This window comes from Bubalus bubalis, chromosome 4, assembly GCF_019923935.1.
Source record: "Bubalus bubalis isolate 160015118507 breed Murrah chromosome 4, NDDB_SH_1, whole genome shotgun sequence".
NCBI classification, from domain to species: domain Eukaryota; kingdom Metazoa; phylum Chordata; class Mammalia; order Artiodactyla; family Bovidae; genus Bubalus; species Bubalus bubalis.
The window spans coordinates 51,838,742-51,857,922 of NC_059160.1; the positions used below are offsets into that span (position 1 = coordinate 51,838,742).

The 19,181-nt window shown below is 48.7% G+C and overlaps 1 protein-coding gene across 6 annotated transcripts in view; it reads right to left on the bottom strand.

Annotated features, from left to right (window-relative positions):
- The window catches only part of CHST11 (carbohydrate sulfotransferase 11), a 262,811-nt gene that overhangs the window by 38,541 nt on the left and 205,089 nt on the right, over positions 1-19,181 (bottom strand). For 3 of the 6 annotated variants that reach the window (XM_006077215.4, XM_006077214.4, XM_025283607.3), the window contains exon 3: positions 16,440-16,469. The exons of the other annotated variants lie outside the window; for them this stretch is intronic. In XM_006077215.4, the coding sequence (XP_006077277.1) occupies positions 16,440-16,469 (30 nt within the window). The remainder of the gene's footprint in view (positions 1-16,439; positions 16,470-19,181) is intronic. 6 annotated transcript variants of the gene reach the window in all.

The following is a 19,181-nucleotide window of genomic DNA, read 5'->3' on the forward strand; positions in this document are numbered from 1 at the left end:
CTTTGCAAGCAAACGTTTCCCAAGGAAGACATGATACGAAAGAGGTCATAAAAGCAAAGAAGGCAGATGTTATCCCCGCATCCTTTGTGCTCAGCCCTGTTCTTCTGACCCCTGGGAAGCTAAGCCTAAGAACCCAGGCTGAAGAAGGGAGGCAAGAGGAGATGCACACTGGGTCTAGAACATGCACTGCCGTTTTAAAAAGCCACGAAGCAGCACCCGACCAGCTCACAGCACACCACACTTCCTGTTTGTGTGAACTGGTTCTGTTTTTTTTCCAATTAGATTTCTACTCACTGATCCTCTCCAATGTTTTTTCTTTCTTAATTGAATAGCAAATCAAAAGGAAGGCGAAGGAGAGCTCACAGTGTTCTCCTCCCTCAAAGGCCAAGCATCTGTTGGCTTTGTTCAGTCTTGGCACTGACCTCGGTGTTTCTCACTGTTCAAAATTAGGAGCTGCAACAATTCATCTTCAGAGGAAATGGGTCCTGGGGAGACCAAGGGCAGACTCACCCAGCTAACGGGGTGACAGTGTCTGCAGCTCAGCCCCGGGGTACCCGCATCTTGCTGCGTAAATGGCAGCATGTCTGGCGAGAGGACCAGAGTCTGGATGGGGAGGCTGAGTCACAGCCCTCAGGGGGTGATGGGCAAAGAACCAAAGACAAACATCTCAAAAACAGGGCAGTGATGAGTGCCCAAGTCCTCAGAAACTCAGGTCACGTGCTTGTCCTACTCTGACATCATCAGTCCTGGCCCTGCCTCTCACGATCCCGAGGCTGTGAATGAGTTTATCACCTCTTCCTTGGTTTCATCTTTCTTGGCCATGAAAAGGAGAGTCAGGTTATCCGTCACATAGGAGAGAAACAGATTGTATGGGTAAAATGCTTGGCATTTTAGGTCCTCAAGAAATGAGAGTGGATACGATATTCTGGGCGCCATCTGCCTGCTCTGGAGGTGTGTTTCATGGGGAAGCATGTTTCCTGGGGCCCTGGATGCCTCCAGCCCAGGTTAACGGAACCAGAAAAGTCCACTCAATTTACAAAAAGCAACATGTTTATAAAAAAAAAAAAAAAACCACAACAGCTTCAGACCCCAAAGTGTAGAAGAGCCTGGAAGGCAGAGAAGGTCTGGAGAGAGGGACTCCTTTTGAGAGGCTATAGGGCAGGGATCAATTTCTAAAGTATTTGTACTTTTCCTCCAGAAACGGGTGCCTATCAAAGAAAGCTGTGACCAGGATTGCCGTGTAGGAAGTGGCTTGGGCCCCCTGGTTCCTGCAACTTCTGAAGGGAGTGGAACCCATGGGTCACTTGGTCACCCACCATCCTGAGCATTGTGAGCCACTTCTCTGGGCAGCTCATCTTCTGTACCACCTCCCCAGGCCTGCTGGCCACTCAGTAATGCTTCATTCCGAAGAACTCTTAAAAGAAACAAGGAGTCCCAGCTAAAAGGGGGTGCTTATAACTCGAAAAGTGCTGATACGCCAACCAGTCATTTGCCCTGAAGTAGGTATTAACTACAGCAGCATTTCTTGGAATTAAAAAAGGACTGTGAATGGACTGTAATGCTGTGTCTGCAGTCAGGAGCTTCCAATTAATGGCAGGAAGCCTATATTCCTGCTGGACCGCAGCTAGCAGAGTGAGTGAGTGAGTGAATGAGTGAGTGAGTGTGTGTGTGTGTTTGTGTGTGTGTGTGTGTGTGTGTCTGTGTGTGTGTATGTCTGTGTGTGTGTATGTCTGTGTGTGTGTGTCTGTGTGTGTCTGTGTGTGTGTGTGTCTGTGTATGTCTGTGTGTGTGTGTGTGTGTGTGTGTGTGTGTGTGTATGTCTGTGTGAGAGAGGGACAGAGAGATAGAAAGAGAATGAATGAATGGCAAGGGGACAGTGGATTGGATGAATGAGTAAAATTGAAGCAAGCATGGTGACTCCTAGAACAAACGCACTGGACCACTTTGTATCTCAGGTTGTCATCTGGAGGGCCATCCAGGGCTGTCATCTAGAAGACAGGGCATCAGGGAGGTATTTTGGCACTGGGGTCCCCCCCATTCTGGAACCATGGCAGTCAGGTCAAGAGTCCTGGGGCCAGGCCTGCAGCCCAGGCCTGGCTGAGCCAGAGGACAGCAGAGGAGGAGGCCAGAGTCATAGCTGTGTCTGTTCTATACCCTCGACCTCAGTGGCTGTTGATGCTCCAAAGGAGAAATATGTTGGGGTTCCATACACCCCAGAAAGTCAGAGAACCTTTGCTGACAGGAACACTTCTCCTGCACCTTGTCCTTTCAGCTTGTAGTAACTTCTGCCTTTTTTCTCAAGAGCCTCCCTTGTCTTATTTAATTTAGACACAGGTAGTAATGAGGGCCGTGTCTGCTCCACTCTCATCCATAAGATTGAAATTTCTCATTAAGGAGATCCTGGGAGACCAGCCGTGTATCCTCTTTCAAGCGTCACACCTGCTTGCCTCTTGCAGTCTTCAGGCTGGCCCTAAATGAGTCTTGGTGGCAGGCGGGAAAATGCCATCCAGTTCTCCTTCTAAATAGCAGTGATTACTTACCTGTAAGGAGGAGGCGTGGGACTGAAAACAGCCAACACTCCTGAAAGGGACTGGGGGGCCAGGTATGTTGTGAAAACGTTCATTTTTCTAAATTAATTCTTCACCAGTAACACACAGTGAGGCAGTTTGATACAGAGAAATAGCCTAAGCAGGGCACTAAGCAGCCAGGTAAGGCTGGGTTTGCCATGGTAACATTCCTGGCCTCAGTTTCCTAATCTGAGCAATGGGTATTAAAAAGAAACCCTACTCTTACAGGTAGATGTGCACCGGAAATGAGGTAAAGTGCATGAACAGCAGAGAAGCAGGAGAGCAAACCAGGGGAGAGTTGTGGTCTAGAGTCCAACTCCCTGGGTTCAAATCCTAGTTCTGCCACTGATGGGCTGTGTGACCTTGGGCAAGTCACTGAACCTCTCTGTGCCAGTTTCCTCATCTGCCAAGAGGGGTGACAAATGTACCTACCTTAAGGGGCCAAGACGAGAATTCAGTGAGTGCCTTTCCCGCAGTGAGTGCTCGAAAAGACTGACCTGGAGCAGCAGGAATGCTGCTCAGTGCAGCTAACGCTGGGGCACATGGGAGGGCTCCCTAAACATTTCCTGATTGTGATTCTGGGCTATTATCCTTTATTAAGGCTGGTTTTCCTGGCACCTGCCACCAGCTGCAGAGAATCACCATAGCACAGGCTGGGGTTGAGCATTTCAGGAAGAGCTACTGTAGAAGAGGTGCTGATTGAAGACCTTAATCTTCCAAATATGGTTTGGGGAAGTTAGAGAGTCTCTGCCGTAGCTTTCCCATCTTCCTGAATAAGTGAAAGTTGTTACGGTAGGTAGAATAGTTGTCCCCTAAATGTCCACTCCATAATCCCTGGATCCTGTGAATATGTTTTGTTACCTGGCAAAGGGGGAAGGAATTAGGGTAACTGATAGAATTCAAGTTGTTAATCATCTGATTTTAAGGAGAGTATCCTGGATTATATAAGTAGGCCCAATATAATCACAAGGGTTCTTTAAATGGGGAAGAGTTAAGAGTCGATATCAGAGTTATGCGATACGAGAAAGACTATTGCTGGCTCTGAAGATGGCAGGGGACCATAAGCCAAGGAATTCAGGGCCCCTTACAAACTAAAAGCCCCTCATTTTAGCCAAGTGAGACCCACATCAGACTTCTGACCTCCCAAACTGTAAGATGTATATCTGTGTTGTTTGAAACCACTAAATTAGGAGTAATGTGTTATAGCAGCCATAGGAAATTAATACAGTCCCCAATGTTTCCTTCCTGGCCTGTGAACCCCTAAGGAGCTCAGGAGCACACAGAGACTGCTCTTCCATCCCACATTTGGAGCAGTATTATTTACACGTACTCACTCATCCTTTTGGCAGATACTTTCTGAGAACCTGCCATATGTCAGACCCGGCACTAGGTCCTCGGGACCCAGCAGTGAACAGGACAGACAGGCCCCCTGCTCTTGTGGAGCTCAGAGACAAGAGTGGACACTGACCTTGAACTGATAATTTACAGGAGACGATCTTAGGAACCCTTTTATGGAGCCTACTACATGCATGGCACCGTGCCATATATTAACTCATCCAATCCTCACAAGCCCTCATGAGGAAAGTACCGAGGCACAGGTTACCACCCCCATTTTACAGATGGGGGAACTGAAGCACAGAGCTGGATGGTGGTGGACCAGATTCGGAATCCAGGCACTTTTGTACACTCTGCTGAGTTGCATCTAAAATAACAAGGAACAGGGATCATCCCAGAGAAGATGCAGGCATGACTGTGGCCCCCAAGATGTCCCTCTGGCCTAGAGAATGACAAGCCCCCATTTAGAGCAAGTGTCTGTGATTTGGAGCATATGGGTGTGAAAGTGAATGCTAAATAGGTTCCCAGAGCCCTTGGCACTCCCCATGCAAAAATAAGCACCACCAGATCCCCAGGAGCTGGGGGCTGCACCTTTCTCCTGTCTTGGCAGAGACCCCACGCCTGAGCCTGAGCAGGGCAAGCCAGCCGGCAGTCAACAGGCCTCTATTGACTGTTCATTTTCTTCGAGCACAAGGCTGTCCATTTAAACGCCGATCCAATACGGCTGTCCGTTGGGTAAGCTCATCGAGAATTCCTAGGCTGATGCTCACTCAACAAGAGACAGGCAGGACACACATGAGCTCATTTATCCCAGCCACAGCCTGCAATCCCAGACCCATTCATCCCAGAGCAATATTCCCCGAGGAGGGTGGGGGCAGCGAGATAGAAAGGCTTCCCACTGGGGGAGGGGGAGGGGGAGCCATGGCAGCTGATGTGTGAGAGCAGGGAGGAGGGGGCTGCAGCGTGTGGAGGCTGCGCTGGGAGCCTCACGGAGCACCAGCATCCTTCAATTTGCTCCCCCAACACGCTGCCCCTTTACCTCTTGGGACCTGAGCTCCCATATCCATAAAGTAAGGAACAATAATAGCACCTGCCACAGGAGTGGTGGGGGATAAATTGGGAGACTGGGATTGACACACACCACTATGTAGAAAATAGATAACTAAAAAGGACCTATTGTGTAGTGCAGGGAATTCTACTCAATACTCTGTAATGACCTATAGGGGAAAAGAATCTAAAAACAGAGTGGATACATGTATATGTGTAACTGATTCACTCTGCTGTACAGCAGAAAATAACACACTGTAAATCAACTATACTACAATAAAAATATGAAATAAAAATAAAAACATGTTTTGTGGATTCAAAAAAACATCTTACCTGCCTGAAGGGGTCAGGGAGGCTTAAATGAGACAATGTGAGGTGTTTTGCTGGGCGGCTGGCATCTAATGACCACAGACAGCGTAAGCTATGTTTATGTCACGCAGAGTCTTATTTAATCCCTCATCATGGCTCAGAGAGAAGAGAACACCGGTACTGTCTCTATTTTACAGATGAGGACCCTAAGGTGCCCAGATGGGCTAGAACTTACCTGTGGACTCCTAGCAAGTCAAGGGCCCGGGCAAGATTCGCACCCAGGACTCAAGACTGGGTTCCTCCCACAGCTCTGCCTCTAGCTCAGATGCACTGTTTATACATGGTCTGGATTTGAACACCACGTCTCCGATTTTGGCTCAAGGTCTTTGAAACCAAAAACTCTATAAGGGAGGCACTGCTATCACGCCCATTTTACAGATAAATAAACTCAGGCACAAAGAATCTGAGTGATGCGTCTAAGGTCACAGAGCTGGGTGGCAGTGGAGTCAGATGTGGAATCCCGGCAGTCTCCTTGTCACCTATGAGGCTGTACGTAAACTGTATGCTCCCCTATCACACAGACCATGTACTGAGGGCTCCTCACCACCATCGAAGCTCACTTTGAAGAGAAGCTTTCAGAGGCTGAGCCAAGTCAAATGTCAAACAGCGCTGTGTCTGGCAGAGCTCAGGACTGTTGTCGCCATGAGCAGCATTATCAGCAGCAGCATCAAGGCAAATTCGATTCCTACCGTTTATCGAGCACCTTTTACTTCATGCCCTTCCCCATCCATCCCTCGGCCCCTCAGACCTCAGCCCACCCGGACAGAGAGAGAAGGCACACAGCATGCAGGAGGTAAAACCAGCCAAGCCCGAGTCATCAGGGAGCAGACGGGGCTTTGCACTCAGCTCTGTCACCTCCCACGCTGGGGCCTTTTTCCTGGCACCCCAAACCACTCGTCCTCTGGCATTTGTGGGAGAGGCAAGAGGAAGCCCCTCTACACAGGGGACTGCCTCCTGATGGGGACTTGGGTCAGTTTGCCCACACGGAGTCCTGAGGAGTCCCTCTTGGTGCTCCTTCACCGTGTGCTTGGTCTGGCCTTTCAGAATGTGACATAAACATCAGTGCACGTGCACAGCCCTGGGGTACTGCACTTGAGATGACCAAACCGCAAAGTTCCAAGACATCCTTGGGGGAGGCAGGGGGCCATGGTGCTGCCCGTTAGGCATCTTGATGGCACACGTCAGGTCAGGGAGACTTGGAAGCAGCTCTTTCTGCCCAGTTTCCTTAAAAAGCACAGCGTCCTGACTCTCAAAGAGATCCTGCTGCTGGAAGGGCCACAAAGGGCACGCTCAGGGTGGGCTGGCAAAAATGCATGCAATGTGTCTACTGTCCAGCTCCAACTGGACTCTCCAGAGAACCCAGAGATGATCATACTCAGTCAGGCAGCTGTGAGCTTTATACTGGGCACACAATCAACGTACAACCAAAAGGTATCATCTGTTCCCTTTGCCTCTTCCCTCACCAGGGAAGATGAGTAAATAAAAGAGGGGCTCTGAAGGCAGACCCCAATCCTGGTTTTGTCTCTCAGCTGGTGTGGACCTTGGGGAAAGCTGGGCTCCTCTGTGTCTCAGGTCCCTCAGGTGTAAAATGAGAGTCATGATAACAGCACCGACTTCACAGAAATCAAAGGACACCATTTGTATAAAATGCTTGGGGACTCCCTGGCAGTCCAGTGGTTAAGAATCTGTCTTCCAATGCAGAAAATGTGGATCTGATCCCTGGTCGGGAAACTGAGATCCCACATGCCACAGGGCAACTAAGACTGACCTCCACCATTAGAGAGCCCGCGACTAAGACCTGACACAGTCAGATAAATAAGTAAATATTCAAAACAGTAAAAAAAAAATAAATAATGCTCATGCAGTGCCTTGTACAGAACAAACACTTAAAAAAATGGGAGGTCTCAGTGTGACTTTTCATCCTAACAACTCATTCCTGACCCCACTCAGCCCAATCTTCATTTACCCTCACACCCAAAAGATTCCCTGGTAGAGGGCATGGCAGTCCACACCAATATTCTTGCCTGGAGAATCCCATGGACAGAAGAGCCCGGCAGGCTCTAGTCCATAGGGTCGCAGAGTCGGACATGACTGAAGCGACTTAGTACGCATGTACCAATCAACACATTTCTAACATGACTCCGCTTTCCTAAACTACGTCTGATGTCCATCATTCTGTCCCTCTCATAAAGTTAACTCTTTGGGGTCAGAGAAAGCACCAGATGTACTACACTGAAGTGTCAAGGAAGATTTTCCCGTCTATGGTGGCTTCTCATTTTTCCTTGTTGGAGAGAGACAGGGTATACGGGTCAGAACCTGAGCCAAAGGTGAACTCAGAACCAAGCGATGTGAGGTTTTCATCAAGGTTCTGTGTCTTAGTTGTTTCCTTTCAAAGCTCTTTCCAAAAGCATCCTTCATCTTCAAAGAGTCTGGCTGGCAACTCGACTTTGCCCTTTGAAGTCCCTTTTACATTCACCCTTGAAGGCACTGCTTAAAAAATGACACTGCACATGGCTGAGAAGACAGTAAACCTCTCCCCTCCTACTTCGGCCTCCACCCCTCCCCCACAAATTTGGATTCAATTATAAACTGGCTGATGTTGTCCTTTGGTCCTTCCTAAGAATAATTGCAAAGTCAACACCAAGAGCATTAAAAAGAATGAGCCTGGCTGTTTATTCACAGAGGAAGGAAAGGGGGATAGTTTCTAATACTATTTTCTAGCCTCTTCTTGTGACATCTTCGTCAGAGGCTTCAGGATAAATGTGCCAGCAAACACATCAAAACGCCAGGGTAATTCTGCAGTGTCAACTTTCTTAGTTTTTTTTTTTTTAAGTGTTTGTTATTTATTTGGATCTATATAACCTATTCAAATGGTGTTTCAGCCGGGCAAGAAAATACTGTGACCTCCTACGAAAGCAAGCTCATCCGTAAGCGAGTGAAAAAAATCAAATCCTCTGGAAAGTTCAGGCACCGTTTGACAAGGGAAATGTTTAGAAAGCATTTGTGGGGCATCTCAGGAAATGTATGCAGTGGACAAGCCCATCTTGGCATGAATATGATTTTACTGAACACGACACGGCTGCTCCAGGGAAGATGTGAGAACACGATCTCCGTCTGCTGCAAATATTTTATAATTGTGTCAGGATATTGAAATGGAAGTTTCCAATGCAGCACGAAGCTACATTATACATGAAACAGCTCACTACAACGCAGGTACTGGACTATAGGCAGACTTTACAAAGGAGACACCAAGAGCTGAGTGGCCCAACTCTTAACCCAGACCCACAATCCCACCCAGCCTGGCCCACATCCACAAGAACAGGTTGAGTTTTAGGAGATGGGAAAGAGGTTTTACAGTAGTTTACTAGACAGAGGTATTGAAGAGCCAAAATCCCACCTGCAAACACACCCCAGTTGAGAGGCTGGGAGGCTTTGCCCTTTGTCTTGAATTGAGGGAGGGGGCCTTTGAAATCACTGAAGAATTTAATATATGTGCCCCTGACCACACCATGTGAGAGGCCACATCTATCCGGTGTCAGAGGCTCAAATCTGTAACTTCCGAGCCGCTTTGACAGCAAGTAAGAACATGTGCTGAACTGGAGATCAGCCAGCCTGCTCAGCTTCATTAGGGAAGGGTTGAATGTGGCTTCCTCAGGACCAGATACCCACCCCCACCAGCTCAAGGATATCTCCAGCAAGGCTCATCCCTGGGCTGCCCACAGGGTAACTATGGAATTCTCAGTCCTGAGGAACAAAGTGGCAGCAACAAGCAGAAAAAGAGCCTTATTACGGAAAATGAAGGTGAGAAATCCTTGGGGATTGAGAAGTCTCCAAACAACCCACGAAAGAGAGAGCCTGCCGGGTCTAGAGGGAGCCAAGGCCGACTCAAGACTGTGTCACTCATGCAAGAACCTTCCTGCATCTTTTCCACTTCTCCTGCCCCTCCTCCACCCCCCACCACCACTTAAAAGCACAAGAAGAACCTGCTCCAGCTGCAGGAAAGGCCTGCTGAATGGGGCGGGGGTGTGTGTGGAAGAGGGCTCGACTTTAAATGTGAAATCGAAAACCCTCTTTTTTGAGATAAAATCCACATGCCTTACAATTCGCCCATTTAAAGCGTCCTGTTCAATGGGTTTCATTTTCATTTTCTTGAAATGACATTTTCATTCTTGAAAGACATTTTCATTACTTGAAACCCCGTTCCTCTCAGGCTCTCCGTAGCTATCACCTCCCAGCCCCTGGTCCCCTCAGCCCTGAGCAATCATTAATCTATGGTCTGTGTCTATGGATTTGCCTATGGAATCATATAGAATGTGGTTCTCTGTGACTGGCTTCTAAGTGAAAGAAGTACATGTGCTGACCTGATTCCCCGGGCCTGCAACTTTCTGGGCTCTTTCGGTGGGCCACTAGAGTCCTTCCCTAAAAGGGAAGTGGTCAGGACAAAAGGAGATGTCCCCAGTTAACCGCTTCGTGGCTCTGCCCTGAACTGGAAGAGAAACAAATCTCCCAGCATGCCCAGCGGCAGGGCTGTCAGGATTCGAGTAATGTCTGTCCATCCCTCTGATGAAAACCTCTGTGTCGGTCTCCTCCTCTTGCTTGTCCCCAAGGGCACCTGGCACGAGCCAGGCACATATCAGAGGGTCGATAAGCATTCATTGCTGGCTGATGACAGACAGGAAGCAGAGAGGAGAGGGGGGCCGTGCCCACGGAGGGCCTCTGGCAGGTCTGTGGGCAGCTCACAGGTCTCCACATGTGGATGGATGCAGGCTCGGGATGGCCAGGAGGCAGCGCCAGATGGCAGACCAACTCTGCTGCTCTCTGGTTACGTTTTATGCGTTTCTTTGTTTTTCAGTTTCTTTGTCACTGACATCTGCTGCTCTGTGTTGCTCTGGAGGCAAAATGTAAAACAGAAAATACTCGGGGGATACACGGTTTCTCCCCATCTCGGCCGCTCTGTTTGGACGTGCCATGTCTTTGGCTCAGGACCGCCACCCCCACTCCATCCTGGTGACCCCTTCTCTTTCCCTACATTCACAACTCTTGTTATCTCCTCGCCGAAGGTGAAACTGACACAATCTTTGCAGCTGATGTGCATCAGTGAACCCTGGGGAGACCTCAGGGGACCCCATTGCAGGTAACATGGGATTCCCCACACCAGAGCCTTCTGGACACAGTGAAGCTGCTTCTAAAGCCTGAGGGAGAGTGGATCCATCCGAGAACTCACAGGTGTCATTTCAAAGGGAGATCTTTCAATGGCAGAGAGGGTGGTTTTCTAGGGAGAGCCTGGCTAGCTCCTCAAGAATTCAGACTGGCATTACTCCATAAATTGAGAGAAGGACAGCATGGGGTCGTGTGGGCTGGGTGGGGCCACATGAGGGAACTGCAGCCTTGGGATATGGAGTGTGTGACAAGCGTCACCAGCCACTATGCCCACATCCCCCTGCAGATCTTAGTTCTCCTCTCAGGATCCTGCCAGAGGATCCTCTTGGTACAACAGAAGCGTGGAGGGCCATGGCGCTGGTCCAACATCGCCTAGAGAGAGTGGCACAGTGGGTCCTGATGCTCCTGTGGGGGCAGCTGGCGAGGGAGCCATGCCCCTTCTCAGCCTGTCCCACTGCCTCATGAGCCCTGGGAAGCAGGCGTTACCCACCCCAGTTCCCAGGTGAGGGATCAGGCTCCATGAGATGGAGTAACCTGACCCAGGTCACTCAGCCAGTCAGGGGGAGTTCAAATGCAAGTCTGCCGACTCTCCTGGACCGAGTGCTGGTCAGGGGCAGCCTGGGCTCTGCAGGCACCCTTGCCTGGGTGCCCCTTCCTGGGTGCCCCTCTGAAAATGGTCTGGGAGTCTCCGAGGTGGAGGGAGTGAGACACACACAAAGTGGAAGGAGTAAGAACGTCCCTGTGTGGATATAAGTGTGTGTGTGCACACACGTGCCTGTCCATAACTGTGTGTTGTTTCTGTGTCTGTGTATACACGAATGTTTGTGTCTGTATCTGCCAACGTGCCATTGTATGCATGTGTGCTTGTATTTATAGATATATGTTTGTATTACTGTGTGTCTGTGTGTTCCTGTCTGTGGGTACATACGTGTGTGTTTGTGTGTGTACGGGGTGTGGATGTGTCTGGGTACCCATGTATATGTGTTGGTGTGTGCTTGTATGATGGTGGGTGTGGATTGGCGAGTGTGTAAACAAGCCCTCGCATGTCAGCAGACTTAGAAGACTACGTCGCCTTTGCAGTAGAAAGTTATTCATTTCTTTCAGCTAATATGAAACAAAGGAATCTTTTCTTAAAGTTCTACTTCAGGGCCCCAGAATGTAAACTTTATGTGACCAGGTTTACAGTCTCTGAGGGAAGAATGTGCCTTTTGAAGATCAAGTCTGAGGAAACTAAGAATTCACTGCTGTTTCAAACTTCTCTGACTACTCCACAGTGGAAAATAAAGTATGTCGTTGCATATATACGTACAGCATATATGCATGTACATGTATATATTTTTCTTAAAACAATACTTATCCTTACCATGTGTGATACACTCTGATGTTAAATTCTTTTCTATTTCATTTTTTCAAATGCCAACTAAACTGATGTCACAACTCACTAATGGGATATAACTTGCAGTTTGAAAAACACTGGTCTATAGCAACTCTTCCCCCAGCTCTATATAAAGTGACTTCATCCATCCATTTACCAAGTACACATAAAGCAGTTACTATGTGCCAACTACTAGTCTAGGTTCTTGGGAAACAAGTTTCCTGTGCTCCTGGCACTTGCATTCTAAAGGAGAAAATAAACCACAAACCCCAAAACACTGAAGACAATTTTATGTGGTGACAAAATCTCTGAAGGTAATTCAGTGCTTGGTCAGGGAGGACTTCCTGGAGGAGGTGACCCAAATGATGAGAAGGAGCTGGCCATGGCAAGAGGCAGGGGAGAAGGGCTGGCCAATATTTTCTCTGCAGTCTCTGCTATCAAAGTTTAGAAATGAACCTTGACTCAGATACTGGCCATGATTCTATCCATCTTTCTCTGGCCTCGCTCCCTTCTCTCCTTTCAGCTACATGTTGCCCAAATACTTCACATCAAAATTTGGCAGCCCTACATGGGCACATATTCATTCTTTCCCTGGAACATTTGAAAATAACATTTGGTCTGATTAATTCTGTTATTAGGACAAACTCCTGGAAGACATAGTCAATCTCATGGAGGGTAATTCGACTGGTCAATAAGGCTCAGAAATGAAGAGGCAGAGACCAGGCAATGGGGCTCAGAGACCACATGTAGGAAAGCTCAGGTCAAAAGTGCCAGAGATGGTGGGCAAGCTCCCCCCTCTCAAGGCCAGCACTGCTTCTCCAGGGCATCTGCGTGGCCAGCTCCCTCTCTGCCTTAGGTTCTTGCTTACATATCATCTATTCAGCAAGTCTCCCCTGCCCACACTAGTTAAACTGCAGCCCTTCCTCCTGACTTTCCTGACTTGCCTATTAGACCTCTTTATCTGGTTATCCAACTCCCTGTCTAGAACAGTAACTCCACAAGGACAGGGATTTTTGTCACTGTCATTCCCCAGCTGGTGCTCAATACATGGCTGTTGCATGAGTCAATGAATAACGTTGCTATTTCCTGAGCACCTACTAGGTGCTGGGCTCTGTACCAACGTGCTCTCCAGTGCTCACAGAAATCCTGCCAGGTGTGTACTATGATTCCCATTTTAGAGATGGTAAGATAAAGGCTCAGAGAAGTGAAACACACACAGTGAATAAGCGATGGATTGGGGGCTGAAATCTGGGTCTCCCTGACTCCAAACCCACAAGGCCTGACACTTCTACCCACAAAACAGGAATGCTGCACGCTAAGTGTAGTAAGTCAGAAACAGAAAAACACCATATGATATCACTTACACGTGGAATCTGAAATACTGTAAAAATGAAGATATCTATGAAACAAAGACAGACTTACAGATGTAGAGAACAGATGTGTGGTTGCCAAGGGGGAAGTAGATGGAGGAGGGAAGGACTGGGAGTTTGGGATTAACAGAGGCAAACTCTCATCTACAGGATGGACAGACACTGAGGTCCTACTGCATGGCACAGGGAGCGCTAGTCAACATCTTGTGATAAACCATAACGAAAAATAATATATATACATATAACCGAATACCTTGCTGTACAGCAGAAATTAATGTAACACTGCAAATCAACTGCACTTCAATTGAATTTTTTAAAAAATTAATTGTTGCATAAAGCAGATGACCCAAACCAAGATCCATCCAAGAGCAAGCTCCGTGGGCACAGAGCGCTGCTCTTCGTTTTGCCTAAAAAGGGGGTGTTGCTAATAGCACCAAAGATGCTTCTATGACAAACAACCAGATCACCCGCTCTGAGGAGGGCAGTTTCACGGTGTAGTTTTATTCATAAGCAGTTTCCATGCATTTTGTTTTCCAACACACTGGGGCTCATGGAACATAAACAGGCAGAAACCATGCACTGAGTACCCCCTACTGGGTGCCCTGCAGTGAAAGCTGGGTGTGCAAAGCTGCCCCTAGGGGCGGTCCGAGGGGTCAAGGGGGCCCAGGGAGGGGACACAACAACCTCCCATTTCCCTCTGTACCTCAGGGACAAACAGCCGAGGTCAAATTAACCAGGGCAGACCTCTGAGGGCTGGGGTTCTGGGACACCCACAGAGTGGTTTTGCTTGGGGACAGCAGCTGCTTCAAATTAGAAGCTACTCTAAACAGAGAGCAGATTCACGAGGCTTTTCTGCCCTGGAAAGAGACCAAGGGACTCGAGCCACAGTCTTGATCTTTGGACTCTTTAGGGCAAAAGCTTCTAGGGGAGGGGCCAAGAAAAGAAAGGCCAGAAGTGCCGACAGCTGAGGCAAAAGGTCCCAGCTCTCGAACCCTACCTGACCAGCAACAATTCCCAGAACCGGAAGTGTGCGAGATGAGGGGGCTCAGGCCCAGCACAAGGGGTCCCCTCTGCAGGGACAGCTGTCTCCATCCCATCACCCACTCCCTCTCCCCACAGCCTCGGCCACCCCACAAGCCTGCTCAGGGGTTCAGTCCCTGCCAGCACTCCTCAGCTTTGATGGGAGTCTTTGAGACATCAAAGACTTCCCTGATGTCTCTGAGCTGGAGCCAGGAAGTAAGGGTGAGGCCCTGGGGAAGACCCAAGCCAAGGTAGCTCCCCAGGCTGTCGGGGCAGTGGGGACAGGCACAAAATTTTGCCTCCAGAGGACACAGAAACGATGGGTTTCCAACTTTTCCCAAAACTGTTAAGTTCTCATAGTCTGTGCCAGGCAGGGTGTACACTGCTTCACTCTGGTCATCTCTATATTTTCAGTTCAACAAACGTTTGCGTTCCCATTTGGTGACAGGCCAATTGGGCCAGGCCCTGGACGTGTAGCCCAGTGACCAACCTGAGTGTCTGCTATGAATGAGGCCCTAAGGATCCGTTATAAGAATGGAGCAGTAACTAACAGCTAATGAGCCAGGTACTGTCTTGAATGCTTTCCCCATGTTAGCTCATTAATCCTCACAGCATCACAAGTGATTCCTCAGCAGAGGCCTGAAGAAAGTGAGGAAGCTGACCAGGAGTATATCTGCGGAAGCAAGACCAAGGCCGATCAGGTGCGTGCCTGGCATGTTCAAAGAACCACAGTGAGCCTGCAGTGGGGTAGGGAACGCCAGGCACCCCAGGCTTTGGGGAGGACCCAGGCCTTCACAGGGAGGTGGAGATGTGAGTGCAAGGATGGCAGGATCCCACTTATACTCTAGAACACTCTGGCTGAAGCAGTTGAATGTTCTCTGGTGGGAAAGGATGGAAGCTAGGAGGGTCCAGGTGAGACTGGAGGAAAGAGACAGCGGTTGGGTGGGGTGGGGGAAGAAGCCATTGCATTCCTGGACTATACTGAAGACAGAGCTGAGAGGAACTGCATACGGGTTGAACATGTGCCATGAAAATGGAAGTGTCCACGTGGGCTCTGAGGATTCTGCCCGGAGCAGCTGGAAGGAGGGGGCTGCCATGACCTGAGGTGGGAGATGTGCGCTGAACAGCTTTCTGCAGTTTCTGGCATGTTAAACATGTAGTGTCCAATGAAGACATCCAAGAAGCAGATGGAAGAGAAGACTGAAGTCCAGGGGGCCCCTGTGTCAGCCAAATAATACTCTGAACAGGAACTGCCGGTGCTTCATTCAACAAATACCCGATTGTGTGCCTACTATGAGCTGACACAGCTGCAGCAAATGTAGCCAGAAACAAAAAGTCTCGGCTCTGTGAAAGCCAGCAGGCATGGGAGGGCATGATGACAAGGGAAGACCTGGGAGAACCTGGAGATCAGAGACCCGGGATCAGCCCTGACCACCTGCCTGCTGAGCCCCCAGGTGCCCGGGGGCCCAGGCCCCTCCCTGGGGGCAGCACCCAGCAGCTGCTAGTGCATGAGGAGGACCTGGACGCCAGGCTCGCATCCAACCTGAACGGAGTCCAATCTGCTGGAATCCATTATCGACTCTCGCTGACCCGCTGTCTGCTCCTGGAAACATGTCTAAACTGCACTGCCTGAGCCAACACCAGCTAAGACGAATAACAGGGGACCAGTTAATGTCTCCACCATGCTTTCAGACACTGCTGGGGGCAGGGAGGGATCTGGGCAGGAGCTGAGGGAGCAGGGGAGAGAGAGGATCCACTGCAGCAGGCTGGAGGTCATTCAATCTCCTGGGAAGAAAGGCTGCCTCAGCCCTTCTGAAGCTTCCTGACGGACCCTGAGGCATCACCTGGGCTCAGTCCTCCAACATCCATCCCAGAGGTCTGCATCTTTGTGGCCATGTTCAGAGCTCAGGTTTGGGGCCACCAGGGTTTCTGACCTCACTGGCTGTGGTACTCTGGGCAAAGGACTCAACCTCTCTGTGCCATTTCCATTATCTCTATATTAGGGCTTCTGTGAACTCTTACAGAATTGCTGAGAGGATTCAATTAAATAGTAGAGCACGACCTAAAATGCTATCTGTCACGCAGTAAGCACTCCCTAATTGTTAGCATTTATTGTTTACCAAGCACCTGGAATATTAGGTTGACTTTGAAGTGGGCCATAGATAACCTGTAAACAGCAAGGTGAAGGAGACTTACCCAAGGTGGAGAAACTCTCTCCAAGGATCTCTGAAAACGGAAGAGAGAAGAATTTCTCAGGCTGCTTGTTGAACGAATAAAAGATGGACTTTCAGAATCCAAGGTGAGTGTGATGACCACGTGCTTGGAACAGCACGTGGATCTGTGAGTCCTGCCCACTCTAGTCCAGCCTGGCTATCAGGAGCAACTGCCTGCTGAGCCCACCCTGACCCCGACCCCAACCCCAAGAGAGGTCGGCTCAGAGAAACAGTGGAGCCCAGGACTTGGGGAGGGAAACACAGGATGGTCTGTGGCCAGGGCCACCCTGTGCCCCTGCCATGCCCCAGCCCCCACGGGGACACCAGGATCCATTTTCCCTGCCCAGTCCGAGCAGAACCGAACATGCTAACTGGACTTTGAGCAGCCTAGGTTCCAGCTTCCTGTCTGATTTCCGGCTCCATCTCTGACTTTTTCCTAAAGTCTCACCTGGAAGGACCTCACCAGTTTCTCAAAATGGGGACTGTTTCTGAATGCTGCACCTTTAGCCTCTCCTAGCCTCATGCATGACAAGGCGCTCCACCTACCCTGATAGCCCAGCTTTAACCATCACCAGACCCCTGACACTAAAAGAACAGCCTACCCACAATGTGCCTGAGGGGTACACTTCACAGAAAGAGGGGCCTACTGGTTTTAACCTCAGTGATTTGTTTTTACCTGGTCTTCACTAATGTTGGGGAGGAAAGTGTCTTATTATAGGAAAAGAAAATTTTCAGACGCATCAGAAGAAATGACCCCATCACTTGAATGGAGAGACCTAGAGGTGGGAGAAAGAACAGTGGGCTTGTGGGCGGAGCCTTGAGTTTAGATTCAGCTCCGCCACTTGGTAGTAAGTCAACCTTGGGCTCAGCCTTTGAAACTCAGCTTTCTCATGTGTCAAATGGAACAATTATAAAGATAAAACGAGAGCATGTATGTAGCCAAAGTATAATCAGACTAGACTATGGCAGGCATTTAGCATTATTATTATTATTTTTGTTGTTGTTACATTTTTTGCCTGGCCAGCTCCTCTGACTTTTTCTTTGTGAATCTTATGGGTACTCACACCCTTGATCTTTTTGCTATGCTATTTTCCCCAAAAGCTACTGTAATGGGGGTAAAACTTTCTCTCTCTCAAATACTGGGCAATATCCTAACAATATCTGGTGTAGAGTGGGTAGGGAATATATGCTTTGAAAATATAATCAATACCATAATCATATATGGGCTTCCCTGGTGGCTCAGATGGTAAAAAATCCACTCACAATGCAGGAGACCTGGGTTTGATCTCTAGGTTGGGAAGATCCCCTAGAGGAGGGCATGGGAACCCACTCTAGTATTCTTGCCTAGAGAATTGCCATGGACAGAGGAGCCTGGGGTCACAAAGAGGCAGACACGACTGAGCGACTAAGCACAGCATAATCATATATATATATATAAAATATACATATGAATTGGGCTTCTCAGGTGGCACTAGTGGTAAAGAACTCACCTGCCAATGCAGGAGACCTAAGAGATGTGGATTCGATCATTAGGTTAGGAAGATCCCCTGGAGGAGGGCATGGCAACCCACTCCAGTATTCTTGCCTGAAAAGTCCCATGGACAGAGGAGCCTGGCGGGCTACAGTTCCACAGGGTGGCAAAGAGTCGGACATGACTGAAGCAACTTAGCACAGCACATATATATGAATTATGATATAATTATATACAATAATATATTACCAGGTCCCAGGAACCATGCTAATTGCTTTGCATACATTATGTTCATGTAACCCTCTCTATCTTACATGAATTAATTATTAGCATTTTTTCCCCACTTTACAGATGAGAAAAATGAGGCACTGAGGTAACTTGCCCAAAGTCATATAACTCTAATAGTAAGATGTTGGGGGGGTGGAACTTGAACCCAGATGATCTGATTTTGGAAATGGTTCATTTGACCACCACAGAGCCTCACAAATACATAATTTTCAAAGAAAATGTAGGAGGCGGAAAAAAAAAAACACTGATGTGTAACCTGATATTTCTAGAGTTGAGTCATAAATTATGAGTGAGGGGATAAAAATGAATAATAAATTCCAGAAGTTATGTGGGGACAGCTGTAAGAAAGATGAGCACTGCAGCAAGACTATTCTCGGTTCTAAGCGAAACCCAGAGGCGATCTGGGAAGGGCTGCAACGGAATATGAAATCATCGAGGGTTCCAGTGAGGCTCTGACCTTACCACTCGGTAAGCTGGGGACACCATTATCCCCTGCCCCCAGTGAGCAATACTTTGCAGTCCCTGGAAGCAGAAGACTAAAATTCCTTCTCCAAATCACTGAAGAGATCTATCTGAAGGCAGAAAATGGGGGCTCTGGTTACTCTGCTTATTTTACAGATGAGAAAATGGAGGCCCAGGGAAGTGAAACAGCTTGTCTGAGGTCCCACAGTAGGTAAGAGGAAGCCATGTGTTACCGATCAACTTCATTCATTCATTTATTCATTCATTCATCCACTCATTCATTCATCTAACAGACACGTGATGAAATTTACTGTCTGAAATTTACCAGGAGGTAAGGACCATGGGGTCGCACAGAGTCGGACACGACTGAGCGACTTCACCTTCACTTTTCACTTTCATGTACTGGGGAAGGAAATGGCAACCCACTCCAGTGTTCTTGCCTGGAAAATCTCAGGGATGGGAGAGGCTGGCGGGCTGCCGTCTATGGGGTGGCACAGAGTCGGA